The sequence below is a fragment of the Varanus komodoensis genome, unplaced genomic scaffold, assembly GCF_004798865.1.
Source record: "Varanus komodoensis strain SLA01 unplaced genomic scaffold, ASM479886v1 scaffold38, whole genome shotgun sequence".
In the NCBI taxonomy this organism is placed as follows: Eukaryota; Metazoa; Chordata; class Lepidosauria; order Squamata; family Varanidae; genus Varanus; species Varanus komodoensis.
This window is the reverse complement of record NW_025335909.1, coordinates 8136417-8154556: the sequence shown is the minus strand read 5'-3', so window position 1 is coordinate 8154556 and position 18140 is coordinate 8136417. Positions and strand designations below refer to the sequence as shown.

Sequence of the window (18140 nt, the reverse complement as noted above, 5' to 3'; positions counted from 1 at the left end):
CACTTACAGCGCCTGCGCGTAAACCTTCCGGCTCTGCCCCGCGCGTGTCGCGTGAGGTCAAAGTTCAGGGGGCGAAGAGGCGGAAGTGGCTCATAATACTGAGGCGGTAGCGACCGGCGCGGAGAAGTGGGGCTCGCTGTTTTTCCGCCTTCTTTTGCTCTCCCTTTCCACCGTCCCAGCCAAGGCCCCGCAGGCCCGGGAGCCCTCGCAGGGCGGGCCCTATGAGTGTGTCGCTGGTGGTCCTTCGCTTGGAGCTGGCCGAGTCTTCGCCCGTGCCGGGCGGCTTCTCTTACAGCGCGGCCGGTGAGGGGGGAAGGGGCGAGAGCGGAGGAGAGGAAGGAGTTGCGGAGGCTGGCCACTGGGGAGGGGGCGGTGGCAAATGAACGGCGGGCCGGGGTCCTGGTTCCCTCCTCTCCTCGCTTACGGCTCCCGGCTTGTTTCCTTACTGTTGGTAATACGGTGGACTACGAGTCCTATGATGACCATGGGCCATTGGTGGCTGGAGGGTGATGACAAGGAAGCTGGAGAACACCGGACTGAGGGAAAGCATCTCACTAGATCTGGTTCATCATGCTGGTCAGAGCACCTGGGCACAGGTTTTTGTGTGCGGAGCGAAAACCCGGTGCGCTCTGGGTGTTCTGGACTTCAGCCTCAGGAAGCAAAGCAAATGGTCAGCTGTAGGACACAACCTCTGGAAAGCACCAGTTTCGGGCACAGTGCCCTACTGCGTTAATGCTGTTCGATTATCTTCATGCTTTCCCGTGTAAAAATTAATTCAGCTATGTTTGTTAATGCCTATTTACTACTTAATGTAGCAACATCTTAAAGTGGTTACGCATATCTATTAGCAATAATTGTTAAATATTCTGTGAGTACATCATAAAGCAGAGTCTTTACTGCATGTGTACCAGAGCAGTGATTGTCTCTAGGACTGGTGCTTAGAAATATGTACAGTTGTTGTTTTCATTTGTGGCATGCTGGAGAATGACAAAAGGGTTGGGACAAAGTTGACTCCCAACTTGTACACACTGCATGTGCATCTGTGTGTGTGATAAGTATTAATAACTTTACAATGGCAAAGAGGACTGAAGGAAGCACCAGTAACCAAAGAAGGGAAACAAGTAACTGAGAGGTCCTTTCAAATAATGCTGTTCCATAGTAGGCAGGTTTTTGGAGGAAACTGATGTACTATGATGGCTAAAGTGGTGCGTGTAATCCTGGACTTCCTGTCCTAAATTATTTTAAACTGCTTCTGAGATTAGCTGAACTTGGTCATGTGTGCTGTAGAGCAAATGATAAACATGAAGTGATGGAGAGGAAGGCAAACATTAAGACACTCTGTAATTTAGTAGCTAGCTGCCACTTTAATGTATGTTATTGTTTGGGCTTTGCAGGTCTTGCTTGGCTTTATTAGGTGTGCTTTGGTTTGTGGGTAACTGTTACACTATGAATTGCTGTTTCTGCTTAGCCACTGAAATGTCTGATGAGGAAATCCAGGAGAAGTCACGAGCTGCTGCTGCAGCCTCCTTAGAAGGAAAGGCCCCTGTGGAGAGAGCGGCCATCCTTCACCAGCATATTGGACGCAGGGAGATGACCGATATGATCATTGAGACCATGAAGCCTGACGCAGGTATTTCTGAACAGCTCTTCTGTGCTGCTCCACCGACACAAGAGAAGCACTTGTGGAAAACATCCGAGTGCCTGTCAGAGTAACTGGGAGGAGGTCTCTTGGGGAAAGGCAGCTGTGCGCATTGGATACATTTAAGCTTTCTCCTTACGGCATGTTTCTGGATGTACTGGTCTAACCTGATGGAAGTCACTGATTACTAGAGTCACTTCAGCCTTCTTGGGCTGCAAGCCTAGCATACTTCCTCAGGCACGTGTCCCACTGAATACGGTGGGGCTTCTTTCTGAGTAACTTTGCATGGAATCGTGCTTGTGATCTTCTGTAAGCCATTTGTCCAAAACAACATCCAGAAATCCGTTCCATCAACTTTATTGGAAATGCTTCGGCATCAGTAAATTACAGCAAGTAGCTTGGAAGTATCACGTTTCTCAGTTTCTGATGGCCACATTCCTTAGATTGCATAGAAAAGCTTTTTGGGAAATGCAAGCAGTTTTTAACCCGTGCGTTTCTTGCTTCATCATGAAGATGCTGCCGGAGCCATGATGGAAGAAGGCAAAGCCGCTGAGGCGTCTTCCTCTGAGGACCGAAGTAACCATGAAGGCCAAAGTGGTGGGGTTGTTGGGACAGCCCCAGATTCCCCGTCAAAGCAGCTTCCAGACCAGATTTCCTTTTTCAGTGGAAATCCATCTGTTGAAATTGTGCATGGCATCATGCACCTCTACAAGACAAAGTAAGGAAATGCCTCTCTTCTCACGTGCCTTGAGGGAGCAATTGTTGTGAAGGAGAATAAGGAGGATTCACAGGGAGAAGGGTGCCGCTCAGTGCCAGGGTGGCTGCTTTGCATGCAGAAGGTACCAGGTTTGGTCCCCAAGGTCCTTAAGTGGAGAAAAGGCTCAGCTGGTAGGCGATGGGAGGCCTGCTGCTGCCAGCCAAGAGCTGCCCAGAGTGGGTAGGAACAAGATGTGACCGCTTGATTTAAGGTGCAAAAACTTCACGCATGTTTATACAGGAAATCGACCAGCAAGTCCTGTTTCCATCTTGACATGCATCAGATTGCGCTCGTAATCCTGGCATTCAGTAATGCTCTCAGGATGGTTAGCTATAAAGTTGGAATAAACGAAACATTGCAGCATAACAAATAAAATTGCAGAGCAGAAGCATGTTTGAAATGGCTTTAGCTAATGTTATGAATGACTTGCAAAAATACCAGTATCCTGGCTGGCAGCTGAAAAGACAGCAAGCGAAGCACCAAGTGACCTCCTTTTGTCTGTAGTTCTAAATGTTTGTTTTTGACTTTGTTCAGCATCTATAACGCTCGGTAACACAGAGATTAAGCTAGGTTCTGAACAGTAATGACTTTTTACACTTTCCTTCAGGAAATGTAGCAACCCCTGTGGATTTGGGGGCGTTCTAGACTGCCAACTAATTGATTCAGGATCTCGGCCGGACTTTTTGGGCCTCCATGTTGACTCGGCTGAATTGAGGGCACCCTGCTTGCTCTGCCCCGGTGCTGCGTGTTATAGGAGGTCGGCCGTGGGCCACCATGCTCCTCCACAAAGCTTGCTGCCTATCACTGATCTACTCAAGGAGCTTGAGACGAGCTTTCCTGGAACACTGAGAAAATCACTGCCATTATAACAATTGCAGTTGTTGAGGCCTGATAGGGTTCGTTAACTGATTGTGAAGTTACGAGATATTCAGCTCTTCAGGAAAGCAGCAGGATTGGTAATTTTAGTAGTAACTTGATTTTTCAGAAGTTCCTGCTGTACAGAACTGTTCAGGGAGTCTTCAGGTGGTTGCCTTATGCCTGCTTTTCTATCCAGGCAGACACTGTTAGGTTGAGACTTTAAGAACGTTGGTGAGGTCGCTAACCATCTGTCTAATTCTCATCTTCTGCAGCAAGATGACCGCCTTAAAAGAAGACGTGCGGCGCAGCGCCATGCTGTGCATTCTCACGGTCCCTGCCACAATGACGAGCCACGACCTCATGAAGTTTGTGGCTTCCTTCTATGAAGTCATCGAACACATGAAGATCATCCGAGACTCCACCCCGAATCAGTACATGGCCTTAATCAAGTTCAGCACGCAGGTAAAAGCTAAGTGGCAAGAGGCAGAGCTGACTGAGGGCGGGACAGGCTCTTCTCCCCGGGCAGCTTGTTGCTCTGGGAAGACTGCTGTGCCAGGCTGTTTTCATCTGCCCGGGAGGACAGGAGCAGTGATGCGACCCTCGGACGGCGCATGTGCCACCTGCGCTTGCCCCCAGGGCAGGAGTGGCAACCTTAACACCTAGGCATCTGACATGTTGCCCAGTACTGAGTTAATCTGGCGTGCGGCCTGTGCAAACTATAGTGAGTAGAGACCGGCCTCCTGAACTCCCAGGGTTGGGTTGTGGGTCTGGTGGAGGCGCTGTGAATGCGCTGACCTGGGAAAGGCGCTCTCTGTCCAGATCTTCCCTTGGGTAGCCTTTGTTGCATTCACTGAAACTGTTCCGCCTCTTTCCTCTGGCGCAACTTTAGGCAGATGCAGACAGCTTCTACATGGCTTGTAACGGCCGGCAATTCAACTCCATCGAAGAGGATGTTTGCCAGTTGGTCTACGTGGAGAGGGCCGAGGTCTTCAAGTCAGAAGACGTGAGTTTCCTCGCGCTTTTCAACTTCTTTTATGCACCTTAGCATCCTCCCCATGCCTTGCAGCCTGCACGCCCTTGGAGCTGAAAGCTCTGCATGCAGAATTTGCCAGGGAATGGTCCTAGGCAAGTTTAAATAAGGAGCAAAGGTCTAGTGCAGCTGGCTGAGGGATGCTGGGACTTGTAGGCCCCTTTCTGTCTCAACTGCATAGGGTTGTGTCTTAAGACACCTATTTCTGAAAAAAACCTGAAGCACCCAACCAAACAGGCCAGGTTTTTCAAGCCCTTTCCCCTATTCTGAACCTAGTGAGGGGTTTGGGGAATGCTGTTGGGTCCTTTCTGCTCAATGGATGCTGCATCTCCTAATTAAGAAAGGAATTATGGATGGTTTGTGCTATGAATTTGGTGCTCTTGAAAGAGAAACAACACCATTTGGTACCCGTCCTTGGATATTTTGGAACAATATCTATGGAGAATTTTTGTGGGGAGCGTCGGAGAGAAGATCAGTAATGGAGGACAGGCATTTCGAAGAGCAGCCATGTCCTCTCCTGCCAGCTGGCTTCCTTTGCAATATACAACTGGAGAAATGTGACAGGCCCTTGCCGTGCTCTTTGGCTGGGGCAGACGAGCAGCTTTGGATCTCCAGGCGTTTGGTCTGCAGCTCCCAGCAGCCTTAAGCAGCATAGCCAACAGTTACGGTGCATAGAAGCTGTCGGCCCAAGCGAATGCTGCCCTTCCCTGGACTGGGGCAAGCGTGGTTCTTGCTCTTTTCAAGTGAAAAGCCGTAGCAAGTCGGGGTGGAAAGTGTTCTTCGAGGGTGGGAAGTCGCATCAAGCATGGCTCGAGAAACGCAGGTACTGCATTGTCTCTGTTCTTGGAATCTCTGCATACCGTGTTTACAGACGTGTTCCCTTTTCTTGTGGGGTTTTGTCCTGTGTCTGCCTCCACGGTGCTCCCCCCAAGGGTATGGGCCCCCGGCCCCGTGTCTGCCTCATGTGGCTGATGACACTGGTTGGACGCTTGAGGTGTTGCAGGGGTCTGTTGGCTGCCAGGGAAGAGCACGGCTGTTGTTTCTTCTGGACTCCTTAAAGTCGGCATCCGGGTCTCTCCTTTCTTGCGGAGTGTTTCAAGGGCCATGGAAAAGACAGCCAAGCCCCTTGCAGCCCCAAGCGGAGGGAGCGTGTCCTCCGTTCTGCCACGGCTCTGGCACTAACTGGGCCGTCGCCTTCTCCCGAAGGGGGCCAGCCTTCCGGTCATGGACCTGACCGAGCTTCCGAAGTGCACCGTCTGCCTGGAGAGGATGGACGAGTCGGTCAACGGGATCCTCACCACGCTGTGCAACCACAGCTTCCACAGCCAGTGCCTGCAGCGCTGGGAGGACACCACGTAAGGGGCTTGCTTTGCTCCAGGCGTGCGGTTGGGGCTGCTCGTTGGACGATTTAACCCCGGGAGGGCTTGCTGCACGGAAGCGCCTTCTCAAACCTGGCTGCGCGAGAGCTAGACGCTTCCAGGAGTGGAAGCAAAGCTCACAAAAGCCTAGCGACTGAATAAAAGGTGTACTGAAGGAGGGCGCGAGGGTCCTCTTGGCCCTGGTCTAGCCTGCCCTGCCTCCTCAGCCGCTTTCACGTATCCTGGGTCCCGGGTTCAACGTTAATTGTGCTACCAGTGAAGTGCTAAGGGCCCTGGACACACAGAGGGCTGAAACCAGGCCTAGTGTGGCTTGCGAGCTGCCTGGCCCGGACTGCAGCGAGGTCTCCTCTCTTCTGGCCCTTCCAGGTGTCCCGTGTGCAGGTACTGTCAGACGCCAGAGCCTGTGGAGGAGAACAAGTGCTTCGAGTGTGGCGTCCAAGAAGTGAGTGGGAGGGAGGGTGAGGGTGCGGGTGGCTGGCAGGCCGCACTGCCTCTCCGCTGCTCACCATGGGGCTCGCTTCTCCCGGCCGGGTTGTCCCCAGCGTGCCTTGGAATCTTGCTGGACCAGGAGCTGCCGTCTGGGGAGCCCAGAATAGTTTTTGTGTCGATGCGGGTGTGCCTTAGCAACAGAGGGTTGCGGTTCGGGATCCCGCGTCAGACCACTGCCCCTTCCAGACAAGCGTGTGGACCCTGATGGGCACTGGCTCTCCAGACCTTTGTTCCTAGGACCCCCTGCCCCCCCCCCCGGGACCACCCTGCTGCACCCAAAGCAGGCCTTGCCCCAGGCACGGGCACCCCCCGCTTCTCAGGCACAAACAGCCCTTGTAGGGGACGGCAAAGCTGGGCTGCGCCCGCTGTGGGTCGCAACCGCCCTGGCGGAACGTCTCGGGGTCCCTCCTGCTGTCCAGGCGTGGCGGCTCCGTCGCGAGTCCCACTGCTGGCAGGGCTGGCGTGGAGGAGAGTGCGCCCAGGCTTCTGACCGGGGGGTCTCCCTCGGTCCTGTCGATCCTCCCCTTCCACAGAACCTGTGGATTTGCCTCATATGCGGGCACATCGGCTGCGGTCGCTACGTCAGCCGGCACGCGTACAAGCACTTCGAGGAGACGCAGCACACCTACGCCATGCAGCTGACCAATCACAGAGTCTGGGACTATGCTGGAGGTACTCCCTCTTCCCGGGGCCTCTTGGGGGACGGGCCAGGCTGACCTCCGGGACGCGCGCCAGTCAGAGGTGGGAATCTCAGCCCCGTGGGCCAGTCCTAGCCCCGTGCCGGCCCTCTGGCTTTCCCCAGACCAGCACGCGACTTTCCCAGGACTGCCAGCCCGGTGGTGGGCTGCCCTTGCCCTTGCCCTTGTGTGGCGTTTCCTGCCTGCTCTAACAGGCCGAGGTGCCGCTCCTAAAGTCTCTTACTGGTTGAAGGAGCTTGAAACTCCTGTACGCTGGAATCTTTTGGATTTTTAGCCCCACCTCTCTTCCCTTCAGCCTCACCCACCCCTGCAGTGCGGTCCCCAAGAGCTTCTCCTGACTGGAGTGTGGCCCTTGGGATGGAAGATGCTCCCCACCCCGGCCTAAGGGCTTGGTTCAGAGGCACTCCCAGCGGGCCTGGAGGGGGCTGCGCTTGTCCCGTTTTGCTCCGTGTTGTCTGCTCTGGGTTCGGGCAAGAGTCTTCCACATAAAAGCCTGCAGATGTCGAGCAATGGGGTCTCCGGCCTGCATGCAGCTGACGGACGCAGTATGGACCGGGCGAGCTGCTTCCGATGGGCGAGCGGCGCCACGTCTGTGTGCAAGAAGCAGGCTACCTTCATTTACAGTACCTGCCACCGCCACCTCTTGCTGGGCGTCGTTCCAGTTACATGGGGGCCCAAGCACCGGAGGCCTTTCTGTGGGGAGTTGTGGGGCAGTTGAGCTTGAGCTTATGGGGGGCTTCGCAGGGTTGCCCCCTCATTCCCCAAGCCCCGACTCTGTCTGGAGTGCTGGACGGAGCTGAGCACTTGCCCCGTGGGGAGCCCAGCAGGGTCGGGCTTCAGACTCCCTGGGGTGAGGAGGGCATGGGTGGAGTTGGCGCAGATCCGCTCCTGCGCCAGCCTCCTTTACAAATTCCGGCATCGGCCGTGACTGCTCAAGCCAAGAGAAGGTTCTGGGGCCGCCCAGCAGCTCGTTGCGCTTCTCCCCAGACAACTACGTCCACCGCCTGGTGGCCAGCAAAACCGACGGGAAGCTCGTTCAGTACGAGTGCGAGGGGGAGATGTGCCAGGAGGAGAAGATCGACGCGCTGCAGCTGGAGGTATGCCTGCACCCTTCCCCAGCCTGGCGGTCTCTGGGGTCACTTTCCCCGCTGACGTCACGGGGGCCCTGCGGAGTGCCGGCTGGGGCCCTGCGGCAGCCTCCTCCAGGCTGGGGGCTTTCAGATGTGCTGGATGGCAGCTTTTACCTACCGCAGCCCCTGCGACTGTGCCGGGTGAGGAAGGGGGTTGCCGTCCAGTGCATGCAGAAGACACCAGTTAGCTGATGACAGCCAACTTTGCTAGTCCAGGATGCTGTGACCAGGCAGTTGGCCTGGGTCCGTTATAGGGAGCGAGCGAGCGAGCGCCTCCCCTGTGGGGAGGGGGCTGGGTGGGGCCAGGTGGAGCGGGCTCCTGCCCTGCCCCTGGGCCCTGCTCAGAGTGCCAGTAACGGCCCTCGCAGCCCGGTGGACCTGGAAGCAGGCCGTGGCCTGGCCTAACAGGCGCGCAGCCTCTGGCTGGTGTGGGGCCTGATCATACGCTGTGGCGCAAATGTCGCATGGCGAAAAGCTCCCATCCCGGTTTTGGTGGTTGTGGGACGCACCCTCCTCAGCTGCATCAGCCCAAGCGCGGAGCTTGTGTGGTTTCTGGGAGAGAACGTCCATCTTGTCCCGGGGGTTGCGGGGAGGACTCGGGCTGCCGAAGCCGGCTTTGTGCTACAGGCACCAAACTGTGACCACTCTGGGTTTCCCTCCGCTTCCTTCCCCAATGCAGTACTCTTACTTGCTCACGAGCCAGTTGGAGTCGCAGCGCATTTACTGGGAGAACAAGATTGTCCGGATAGAGAAGGATACAGCTGAAGAGGTGAGTTCGCTGTGGGGCCAAGAGGACGCTTGCCTCGAGCTGAAGGATGGGCACTCAGCCCGGAGGCCCAGTCCGCCTTCCTGGCCCTTCTCCAGCCTGCTGTGCTCCTGGCATGTTGAGCCAGAACACCATCCATGCTGGCTGTGGCTAATGGGAGCCGAAGTCCAGAGCAGCCTGAGAGCAGCAGCATGGGGAAGGCTTGCTTCAAAGCATTCTCAAATGCCGAGGAAAGATTCCACTCCTGCAGCCCGCGGTCTGCGGTTTCCCTCGCGGGGGCTTCAGCTCCCCTGTTCTTGTCTCCATGGGGCCTTCCCTGACGCCGGCGCCCATCAGCCGCCCGAGGCTGCAGCCCAGGGATGGCCAGTCGGTGGAGGCAGTGGGGATCGTCGGATCTGACATCGGAGGGCAAATTCTAGGGGAGTCTCAGGCTCTCCCAGCCGTGCTTCACTTGCGCGCAAGCAGACTTCCAAGGTCTTCAGGACTGGTGCTCAGCTTGTCCTCCATCTTTTCCTTTGCTCGCCAGTGTGTGAACCCCTTTACCTTATATTGCAGTCCGTGGCTAGAACTGTGCTTGGAAAGGCTGATCGGATGAGCAACTGGTGGCTGGTGGTCGTGGGGCCGGCCGGGAGGGCTGCCCGGGGTCGGCCCACTGGCTCCGGCTCCCTCGGAGAAGACTCACACGGCTTGCATCAGCCCCTTTGTGGAGCGGGAAACCGGGGACCTCCGCGCTGGGTTTCCCTCCTTGTTTTGTTCGTCCTAGCCAAGAACTTAATGTCAGCAGGGCGGTCATGTGATCCTGTTGCTTACTGTGGCAAAAAAGCCAGCGCACAATTTTATAGCCTGACACAATCCCAAGAGGAGCAGAATGCTCAGTGTGCCAGCAGGTTCTGTATATGGGGGCTGCCTTTTGTCTGTTGTTCAGGCAGGACCCAGGAAAAATAGGCCTACATTCGGATTCATTTGTACTGCCGGGAACAGTGCCGCTAGCATCGGCCCGGTTCACGGGATCAGTGCTACTCAAAGCAGCAAGCCCTGGGGAACCTGGCAGCTCTCTGTGGAAGGGCCACCCTTGGCCCAGCCTCGCATGCCGAACACACACCCTCAGCTACCACTTGGTAATCGATCTCTGAATCGGACGCTGACCTAGCGGGCTCAACCCCAGTGAAAGGATTTGCTGGCATGCATTCTACTGATAGGCTTTCCTGTCGGTTGGACATCTAATGCCACCTTCGGGGTGCAGCCTGCACCTGGTCTCTGCCGTCCCTCCTTTGAGAGCTACAGCTTATTGAGACATGAGCTCCGTTTTCATCAACACGGAGCAGGCTGGTTTGAGAAAGGGTTAGTCTAATAGACAGGCCCTCTGTGTGGCAAGTTTCAGTTCCAAGAATCAAGGGCCCAGTATTGATTTTACATTGATCTTTGATCTAGTAAACAGGGACCAGATCTGGCAGACGTTACCCACAGTCAAAATTGATGACAGTGCATCCTGCGGATGTTGCAGCATAACAATGGCATGCCAGTACGAGTCAGTGATAGTGGTGCTTTCACACAAGCAGAGCAAGTGAGGAGAAGGTGCCTGGGGCCTTGAATGTCGGCAGGCTCTGCTGAATCGAGAATGCCAGGCTGCGTAGCTCTTCCTGGCTCTCTAGCGGTTGCCCTGATTTCTGGGGGAGGTTTGGGGCCACTTCCTCTTGCATGTGATGCTTTGCGAGGCCCCGCCAAGGACAACTTCCGTTCATTCAGCCGAGCAGGCCCAGGAGCAAGTTTGCTCCTTCCAGGTGTGCTCCATGGACGAGCAGGTGGACTCATGCATAGTGTTGGCCATGCTCTTTAGAATATAAACTGGCAGGTATTTTTCGCAAGTCATGAAAAATAAGCCTGGTTGGGTGAAAGGGATTGAGAGGTGATGTGGGTGCGAGGTTTATGCCCAAGGCTTCGCAGAGATGGTGGGCTTTCAGCAAACATTTGCTGTGCGGCAGCTGTTCTGGGAAGCAGTGTATCGCAACTGTTTTTCCCTCCTGCAACGAGACCTGGTAGAGCAGTTTGCAAGTAAGCAGTAAAATAAGACAGTCCTCTGCCCAGACTTGAAACCCGAAAAGACACAACACACAAGGAACAAGGAATGGGGAGGAAGAAGGGAGTGCGGACTCTGCAGAAAACCACCACCTCTTATTTCTTCCCCAGCTTCCTGAAATTTATTTCCGGGTCTCCAAGGCATGGCCAGAGTCTAGATTGCCCCAGCTGTCACAAGAACAACACTTGTTTGGACTTCGGCCTGCTTGAAATCATTTTCTGCTTCATTTCCCTTTTTAAAAAAACAGGTTAACAACATGAAGGCTAAATTTAAAGAGACCATTGAAAAATGTGACTCACTGGAGCACCGGCTGAACGACTTGCTGAAGGAGAAGCAATCTGTTGAAAGGAAGTAGGTGCTCCACCTTCGGAAAAAGCACTTTGCATGCCCGTCTTGATGCACGCGATCTTGCCCCCAACCCACCGCGCCCCTGGCCTCTCCAGCTGGAACGAGGTTAAACCTCCCGGTGGTCTCGGCTCCCTCGTTCACCAGCCACACATTCCCTGGCTTCACAGGAGCAGGGGTTCCCCCCCCTCAACCCTGTACCCTTCAGAGGTGTTGGAGTGCAGCTCCCAGCCAGAATGGGGAGGGCACCAGGTTCAGGAGGGCTGCATTATGCTATTCTCTCCCCAGTTTAAGTTGGCTTCAGAAGCGAGGACCACGGAAGTCCCTTTGCTGAGCCGCAACCGAACAAGTCCTGTACAGTAGCTGCACATGCAGGGTGGACCCAAGACATTAATGACAACACACCGTGTCATTCTGTGTAGCAAACCAACCCCTTTGGTCTTGGCTGCATCATATCGCCTGGGTTTGGGTCAGTACCTTGTAATGTGGGCGGATGAGCTAGTTTTATAATACAGGAAAAGTCTCTGGGAACTGGTCCCAGTAGCATCCATGCTTCATAGCAGTTAAATCCTGGATCCCAGCGGGCTCTTTGCATGGCCCAGGTACAGAATCATGGGGCTGGGGGCCAGATCTAGCCTTCCAGAGTTCCCCAGCTGATTGTACCCCGTTTTTACCACTTCAAAAAACTGCCATGCTCAGCAAAGGCTTTGCTGTTGGTTGTACGAGCTTTAAGCTGAAATAGGCCGGTGATTTTGGAATTCTGGATTTTGGAACTTCCTGACCTGCAGAGCAGTAGGACGATGGAACCAGTGACCTCGGGAGGCGGTGGGTGCTCCCACGCTGCAGGCGTTTGAGATGCGGCTGGACAGCCGTCCTGGAGCCCCGCACTCAGCAGGGGCTTAGACCCCATGGCCCTTTTCCAACTTGACTATTACGTGAATGCTGGCCTTTTGCCTTCAGCCTCACCCACCACTGGAATGCAGCTCCCAACGTTTCTGCGAAACGACACCTGGCCCTGGGGCCAAAAGGCCTCTGCACCCCTGAAGTATCAGCTGCAGCTCCCCAGGTGGCACCGCAGGTGTCTCAACGCACTTGCGGGCTGGCCGGGCAGTCCATGTGCAAGCTATTTGGTCTGCCCTCCATTGTAATTATCTAAAGCAATTACCTTCGTATACTTCTGAGGAGGATTGTCAGTGGCTCTGTTGCTTCTGTTGCCTGTCTGAAGCTGATGGGAAGAGCTGTCAGTTTGATTCTCTCCTTTGCTGTTCTTCACTGCCCGCCAGGTGCACTCAGCTGAGCACCAAGGTATCCAGGCTCACCAGTGAACTGAAGGAGGAGCAGGAAATGAACAAGTGCTTGCGGGCCAACCAGATCTTGCTTCAGAACAAGCTGAAGGATGAGGAGAAACTGGTAAAAGAAACCTGTGAGCAGAAGGACCTTCAGATAACGGAGATCCAGGAGCAGCTCCGGGATGTCATGTTCTACCTGGAGACGCAGCAGAAGATCAACCACCTCCCCGCCGAGACGAGGCAGGAAATCCAGGATGGACAGATCAATATCGCCATGGCATCAGCCAGCTCTTCAGCGGGGGGGCCCGGGAAGCCTTCCTCCCGGAAGGGCAGAGGCAAACGAGGCAAGTGAGAGACGTGGCGCAGGCGGTTGACCTTACCGGAACGCGTCACGGGGCATGACCACGGGCGGGAGGAGAGTCGCCTGCCAGGCAAACACAGGCACAAGAGCTTACCAAGGGATCACATTCAGTTTCCAGGTCCTCTCCTGTCCCAGAGGACCGGGCAACAGCCCTCAGCAGCCCTTAAGACTCTCCCCCGCCCTCCCGGCTGGCTGGCTGGCTGGCTGGCTGGCTGGCTGGCTGGCTGGCTGGCTCTCTTCGGAAGAATGTAGTGACTTGGTTGGCTGTGTGACCGTATTCAACCTCCCCTCCTCCACTGCATACCTGAGAACACTGTGTTTGGTTCTAGACATTTGCTCTGAATTTTATGTTAAAAAGCGCAAAACCCGAAACCATGGCAGAGCCTTAGGTTTATTTTAGGGAGAGTGGGAAGGGAGGCTGCGGCTCTGTGTGCGTAAGCCCGGAGTGAGACGTAGGCCCGGCTTTTTCTTGATCTTGGGGTGCCTGGTGCAGAGTGGATGCAGGCTGCTCTGGCGTGGTGCCATTCGGACCACAGTGGGGTTGCCGGCTTGGGCGCAGAAGTGAAGTGCAGCTGAGAAGCTTCTTTTGCTGGGAGGGTTGGGTGCGTGAGCGTTTACGTAGCTGCTTGCTGGTACAGGCGCTGCCTCTTGACTCCTCTGCAAGGCCTGTGTCTGAAGCCGACCCTGATCTTTGTGCTGGGCTGGAGGTGGCGGAACAGTGGTGTCTGGCGAGTTGCGCTGCCGCTCTTCTGCACGGCTTCCAGAGGCCCTGCCTGTTCCAGCCCCTGCCTTGCTACCTGGCTATGCATTACGTGGGATTGCATTTAAACAGGCCCGGGCGGCCCCTTCCCCCCCTTCCCGCTTTGGGAGGAATGATCTGGAGCAGTGAAGTGCCTGTGGATGTATGCACTTCCATGCTGCCGTTTCGGCACTTCATAGCCCTTACCGTAATCCAAGCTGTGTTTTCAGTGCGAGGTTCCAGGCACACCAGTTCCATTGCAAATACACTCTGGAATATCAGCGTGAGAGTTGGGAGCACGGAAAGATGATCCCGCCCGTTCGCCAGCTCCAACTCGCCCTTTCTCAAAAGGAGCACGACTCGAAAATGAGTGCAAGAAGGCCTTGCGTTCGTGGGTCAGTTTGGTTTCACTCTTCGGGAAGCTTGTGAGATTTCAGTGAAAAGCGAGCATAAGAGATCTGCACGCTTGAAGCCTGCTGAAAAGGCTTCTGAAAAGGGAGATGCCAAGCGGGGGCTGCCAGCGAGGGGCTGGAGGACGCCCTGCCCCTTCCAGTGCCTTTATTTTGAGCACATGTCCTCTCGTTGGTTTGCTGCTTCGGTGTGATGTGCAAAGAGGCCTGGCCCGCGGGATGCACCCTTCCATTCGTGCCTCCCTGCAGTGTGTTCTGATCTTTGCTGATAGAGTAAATTCCCTTGTGTGAAGGCTTTGGCCGGATTGCTCAGCGCAGCAGGTGCTGTTCTCTCGCAAGTGCGTGGAACCACCTGTAGCCGTGATGCCTGGCAAAGGGCCCCGCTGCATGCCAGGGAGCACTGCTCATGGGGGCCGGAGGCAAGATCTGGGCATGTCTGGGGCTCTGTCTGCTGTTTTTGTCAAGAAGGCTTGGTTGCATGAGGTAAACATAAGCTAGTTTGGAGTCCTACAGTTTCCACTGGCTGCAGCTGGCCAGCTCATTCTTGTTTTTAAATTTAGCATTCTTAACGGGGGCCTCTCAAGCTCTCCGCATATCAGGTTGCAGTTTGGGGCTTCTATGAAGCTGACCTGATGAAGCCTGTGTACCTTGAATCCAACAGATACGCATTAGGTCATCAAGTGGGGTAGAGATTTGGCTTACTGTGAGCAACCCGTGCGCAGGTGCACGCAGCCCTTTACTCCCTCCTCTTCCTGCTGGCCAAACAAACCAGCAATGGCTTGCGTAGTGTGTGTCTGAACCCCAGGATCCTGGCATATTGCTCCTTTTACAAGCCAGGATCACAAACTAGGGTTAGTCCTTGGCTTATAAATCCTGGTTTGTTTGGGAGCAACAAGCCAGAATAGCAGATTCAAATGACACTAGGCAAACCATTCCAATTGAACGTGGCCCTTGATCTCCTCACTACTGCTGCTACTTGGTCAACCTTCCTAGCAGAAATGGAACTTTTAAAAAAGGTGCATGTGAATTTCGGAGAGAGGCTCTGATAAAGTAGACGGCCAGTGTATTGTCTCTCGTAGGAACTGCTGCTGTATCAAGATCAAGGCCAGCCCAGGCTCTCCTCAGTAGCATTTAGGGGCTTGTTCTCCTTGATACACATGTAATAGATCTGGATTGTTTCTAAGGGAAGCCTTGAATTTTCCTTGGAATATTGACATGTCATTCTCTTTTAAAATGGAGCAGAGTTGCTTCTGGTTGCAACTGAAAGATGCCACCTGTGTGCCAAGTACGAACATGGATAAATCTGCCAAGCTTTTGCTTAACTCAGAGCAGCCTCTTATTTATTCAAAGGCTAAGCTGGAATTTGGCTGACACAAGCAACACTCATAAATGTATAGTTCTTAAAAAGACGGACTCTGCTGTAACATCTGCAACAAGAATATATTAAACTGGATTAAACATGCGCCGTGGCCCTTGCGTGTGCAGTGTGTGTTTCCGCTGGCTGGGAAGATCGCCCTTCTAGAGCAAAGCATTGCGTGGCGCAATGAAGCGGCAAGCTTGTGACTGGAAGGAGGTAATGGCCAGGTTGCCACATAACACTACACCACAGTATGGGTTGCTGAATTGTCGATTGTCCTGTTGTGCAAAACCAACCTAGCAAGCCGTTTTTTCAGCCACAGACAACCCAGAAATAGGACCCATAGCTTGTTTTGTGTGGTCGACTGTGAGTTGCTTAAACCATGGGTTGTCATGTGTGAACCCAGAAGCATGGGCTGTTGTTCATGGGCTGTTTCATCAGACTACAGGGCAATGTTGCTGTGTCTCCTCTCTCTCGCACATCTTAGCAAGGGTGGCTGGGAAGACACTGGAGAATTTGCAGGCCTTTAGGGTTAGGTCTAGATGGCAAAAGAAGGCGAGGACGGCAGAGGATGAGGTGGCTGGATGGGGTCACTGAAGCAGTGGGTGTGAGCTTTAGTGGACTCCGGGGGATGGCGGAGGACAGGAAGGCCTGGAGGAATGTTGTCCGTGGGGTCACGATGGGTCGGACACGACTTTGCGACCAACGACGACGACAGGGTTAGGTCTTGTAGCTCCATTTTAAAGGCTAGCTAGGCTAGTATGCACAAGAGGTGGAGCCTTCCTAGTACCTGTCTCACGTCTGGCCAGTATTTGGGTTTGTGTTTGCTGCTAAAAGAGCTTGAAAGAGGCCCCCCACAATCCCCATGGAATACGCTTTGTAAAAGCATTGGCCTGACTGAAGTGGTATCTAGGGGCAGTTGCAGATCTACCTAATTCCCACCCTGCTTTTGGTGAGGGAAGAAAGGGTGAGGTGGGGGCAGGGCGATGCACATATGTACAATGCAGGCCAAAGAGAGCAAAACAAAGAATACATTGAAATGACATAAGCCAGTGGAACAATGCGCAACCCTTTGTAACTTCAGCCAGGCACCCAAGGGATCGTCATTTTGTGCATAGCCACTGGGTGGGGCGAGAAGGGTGGGGGGGGGATCCTCTGCGGAATGTCTCCCAGTTTGTCTAATTGGAAGAGGGTGGGGGGGGTGAACTGATGAACCAGCTCAACTCAACCAGCCCCCCCCCCCCGAAGAATCCAGCTTCACCGTGTGGGTTGATGCTTAATCCGGACAACGCAGCAATGCTCCTCCGCAGTCAAAAGGAAGATCAAGAAATTGGGGTTACAACTGCCTTCCCCTGAAGCTTTGGGTTTGCCCTTTGGGGGCACCTCAGAATTCAGTCCTGAACCTGGAAGCCCAGTCCGGTCGGCTTTGTTTGTTTCTACAGACCAGGCCGCTACGATATTTCTTCCTCGTGAGGTTGCTGCTTGGCCTTTGAAAACCCAAAAGCTCTCATCTGGACTGCTCATGGGTCACACATCTTGGCTTGTTCGCATGTCTGGGGTCACAGAACCACGTAGGGTCAACCATTCTGAAGCCTGAGTCTGGGTTGTCATGTGAAAATGGTATTTTCCTCAGAGCTTGAACCTGTTGAACTGTAATTCAGCAATTCCGTGTCTGTGTGTCTTTGAAATTTCTTTGTTCAAAAATAGCACGTTAAGGCCATTAACCTGAAATCTTAATCTGAGGCAAAACATTCAGCTGCTCTGATACGCAGCAAAGGGCACTGTAGCTGTTTCTGCAGTCGCCCTCATAGGGGCTTCTAGGCAGAATCACGGGCAAGCTCAGATGGAGAAGAACTCCTACAGCTCCCAGCATGCCCCAGCCACCTATGTCAGCTGGGGCATGCTGGGAGTTGTAGGCCTTCTGTCCATACCCGGACAGCATGCTTGGCTGAGATCAGACTGGCTTGAGGTCGAAAGTTGCTCGTGCACAGCCACCATTTCACAAGCACTGAGCAGCACAAGTGTGCCTATGTGAGGATGTGTGTGTCTATATTCTAATTACGTAAGTGCCCATATCAGACACATAATGCATGTGACACACATCATACAGGGCACACATTTTATACAAGTATCACAGATACCATGTATATATCGCACATCCTTCATGCATGCCACTTGCACAGCTCTCTCTCCGTCTCTCTCTCTCTCACACACACACACAAACACACTCTCCGTTCCTCGGTGGGCCGGTTCACACGCCCAGCGAGGCTGGGGCGAAGCTGGCAGTGCCTCGCCACGCGTGTTCCTGCTGCCCCACCCCGGGCAGGGCACGTGCGAAAGCCCAGAGGGGCCCCCTCCGCCCCGAGTTCGCGCCACTCTGCGCGTGCTCAGGGGCACTCTCGCCTCAGCCGCTGGGCGCGCGAGAAGCGGCGGCGGCGGCGGCGGCGGCTCCTTCCCCGCGGCAGCGGTTCAGCCCTCGGGCCAGGCGCCGCTCGCTTGCCCCGGGCCGGGCGGGGAGGCTGCGCTGCGCTGCACCCGGATCCCTCCGCCGCGCTCGCCTGGCGCCGCCGCTGGAGCGAGGCGGGCAGCAGCCGGCCGGCGCTTGTCTCCTCCTCCGTCCCCGCCTCCCCTCGCTCCTGAGAGGCGGAGGCGGCGGCGGCGGCCCCGGAGGAAGGACAAGCCGCAGCAGCGCCGCAGCAGCGACGAGCCGCCCGCCTCCCTCCGCCCTCCCTCCGCCGGCCATGTCCCTGAAGCAGGCGCCTCCGCCGCCCGCCGCCGCGCCGTCCCCGCCGCCGCCGCCGCCCCAGCCCCAGCCT

At 54.9% G+C, this 18140-nt stretch overlaps 1 protein-coding gene across 1 annotated transcript; it reads left to right on the top strand.

The window, feature by feature from the left end:
* The first annotated feature begins 75 nt into the window (after nt 1-75).
* Nucleotides 76-15429, top strand: LOC123028649 (BRCA1 associated protein). The gene is made up of 12 exons (XM_044440735.1): nt 76-303; nt 1469-1630; nt 2153-2357; nt 3527-3716; nt 4144-4257; nt 5491-5639; nt 6030-6105; nt 6686-6824; nt 7838-7947; nt 8660-8749; nt 11071-11174; nt 12452-15429. Exons 1-12 carry the CDS (start codon nt 222-224, stop codon nt 12807-12809), a joined length of 1779 nt encoding a protein of 592 aa, XP_044296670.1. The 5' UTR covers nt 76-221; the 3' UTR covers nt 12810-15429.
* Nucleotides 15430-18140: the final 2711 nt, after the last annotated feature.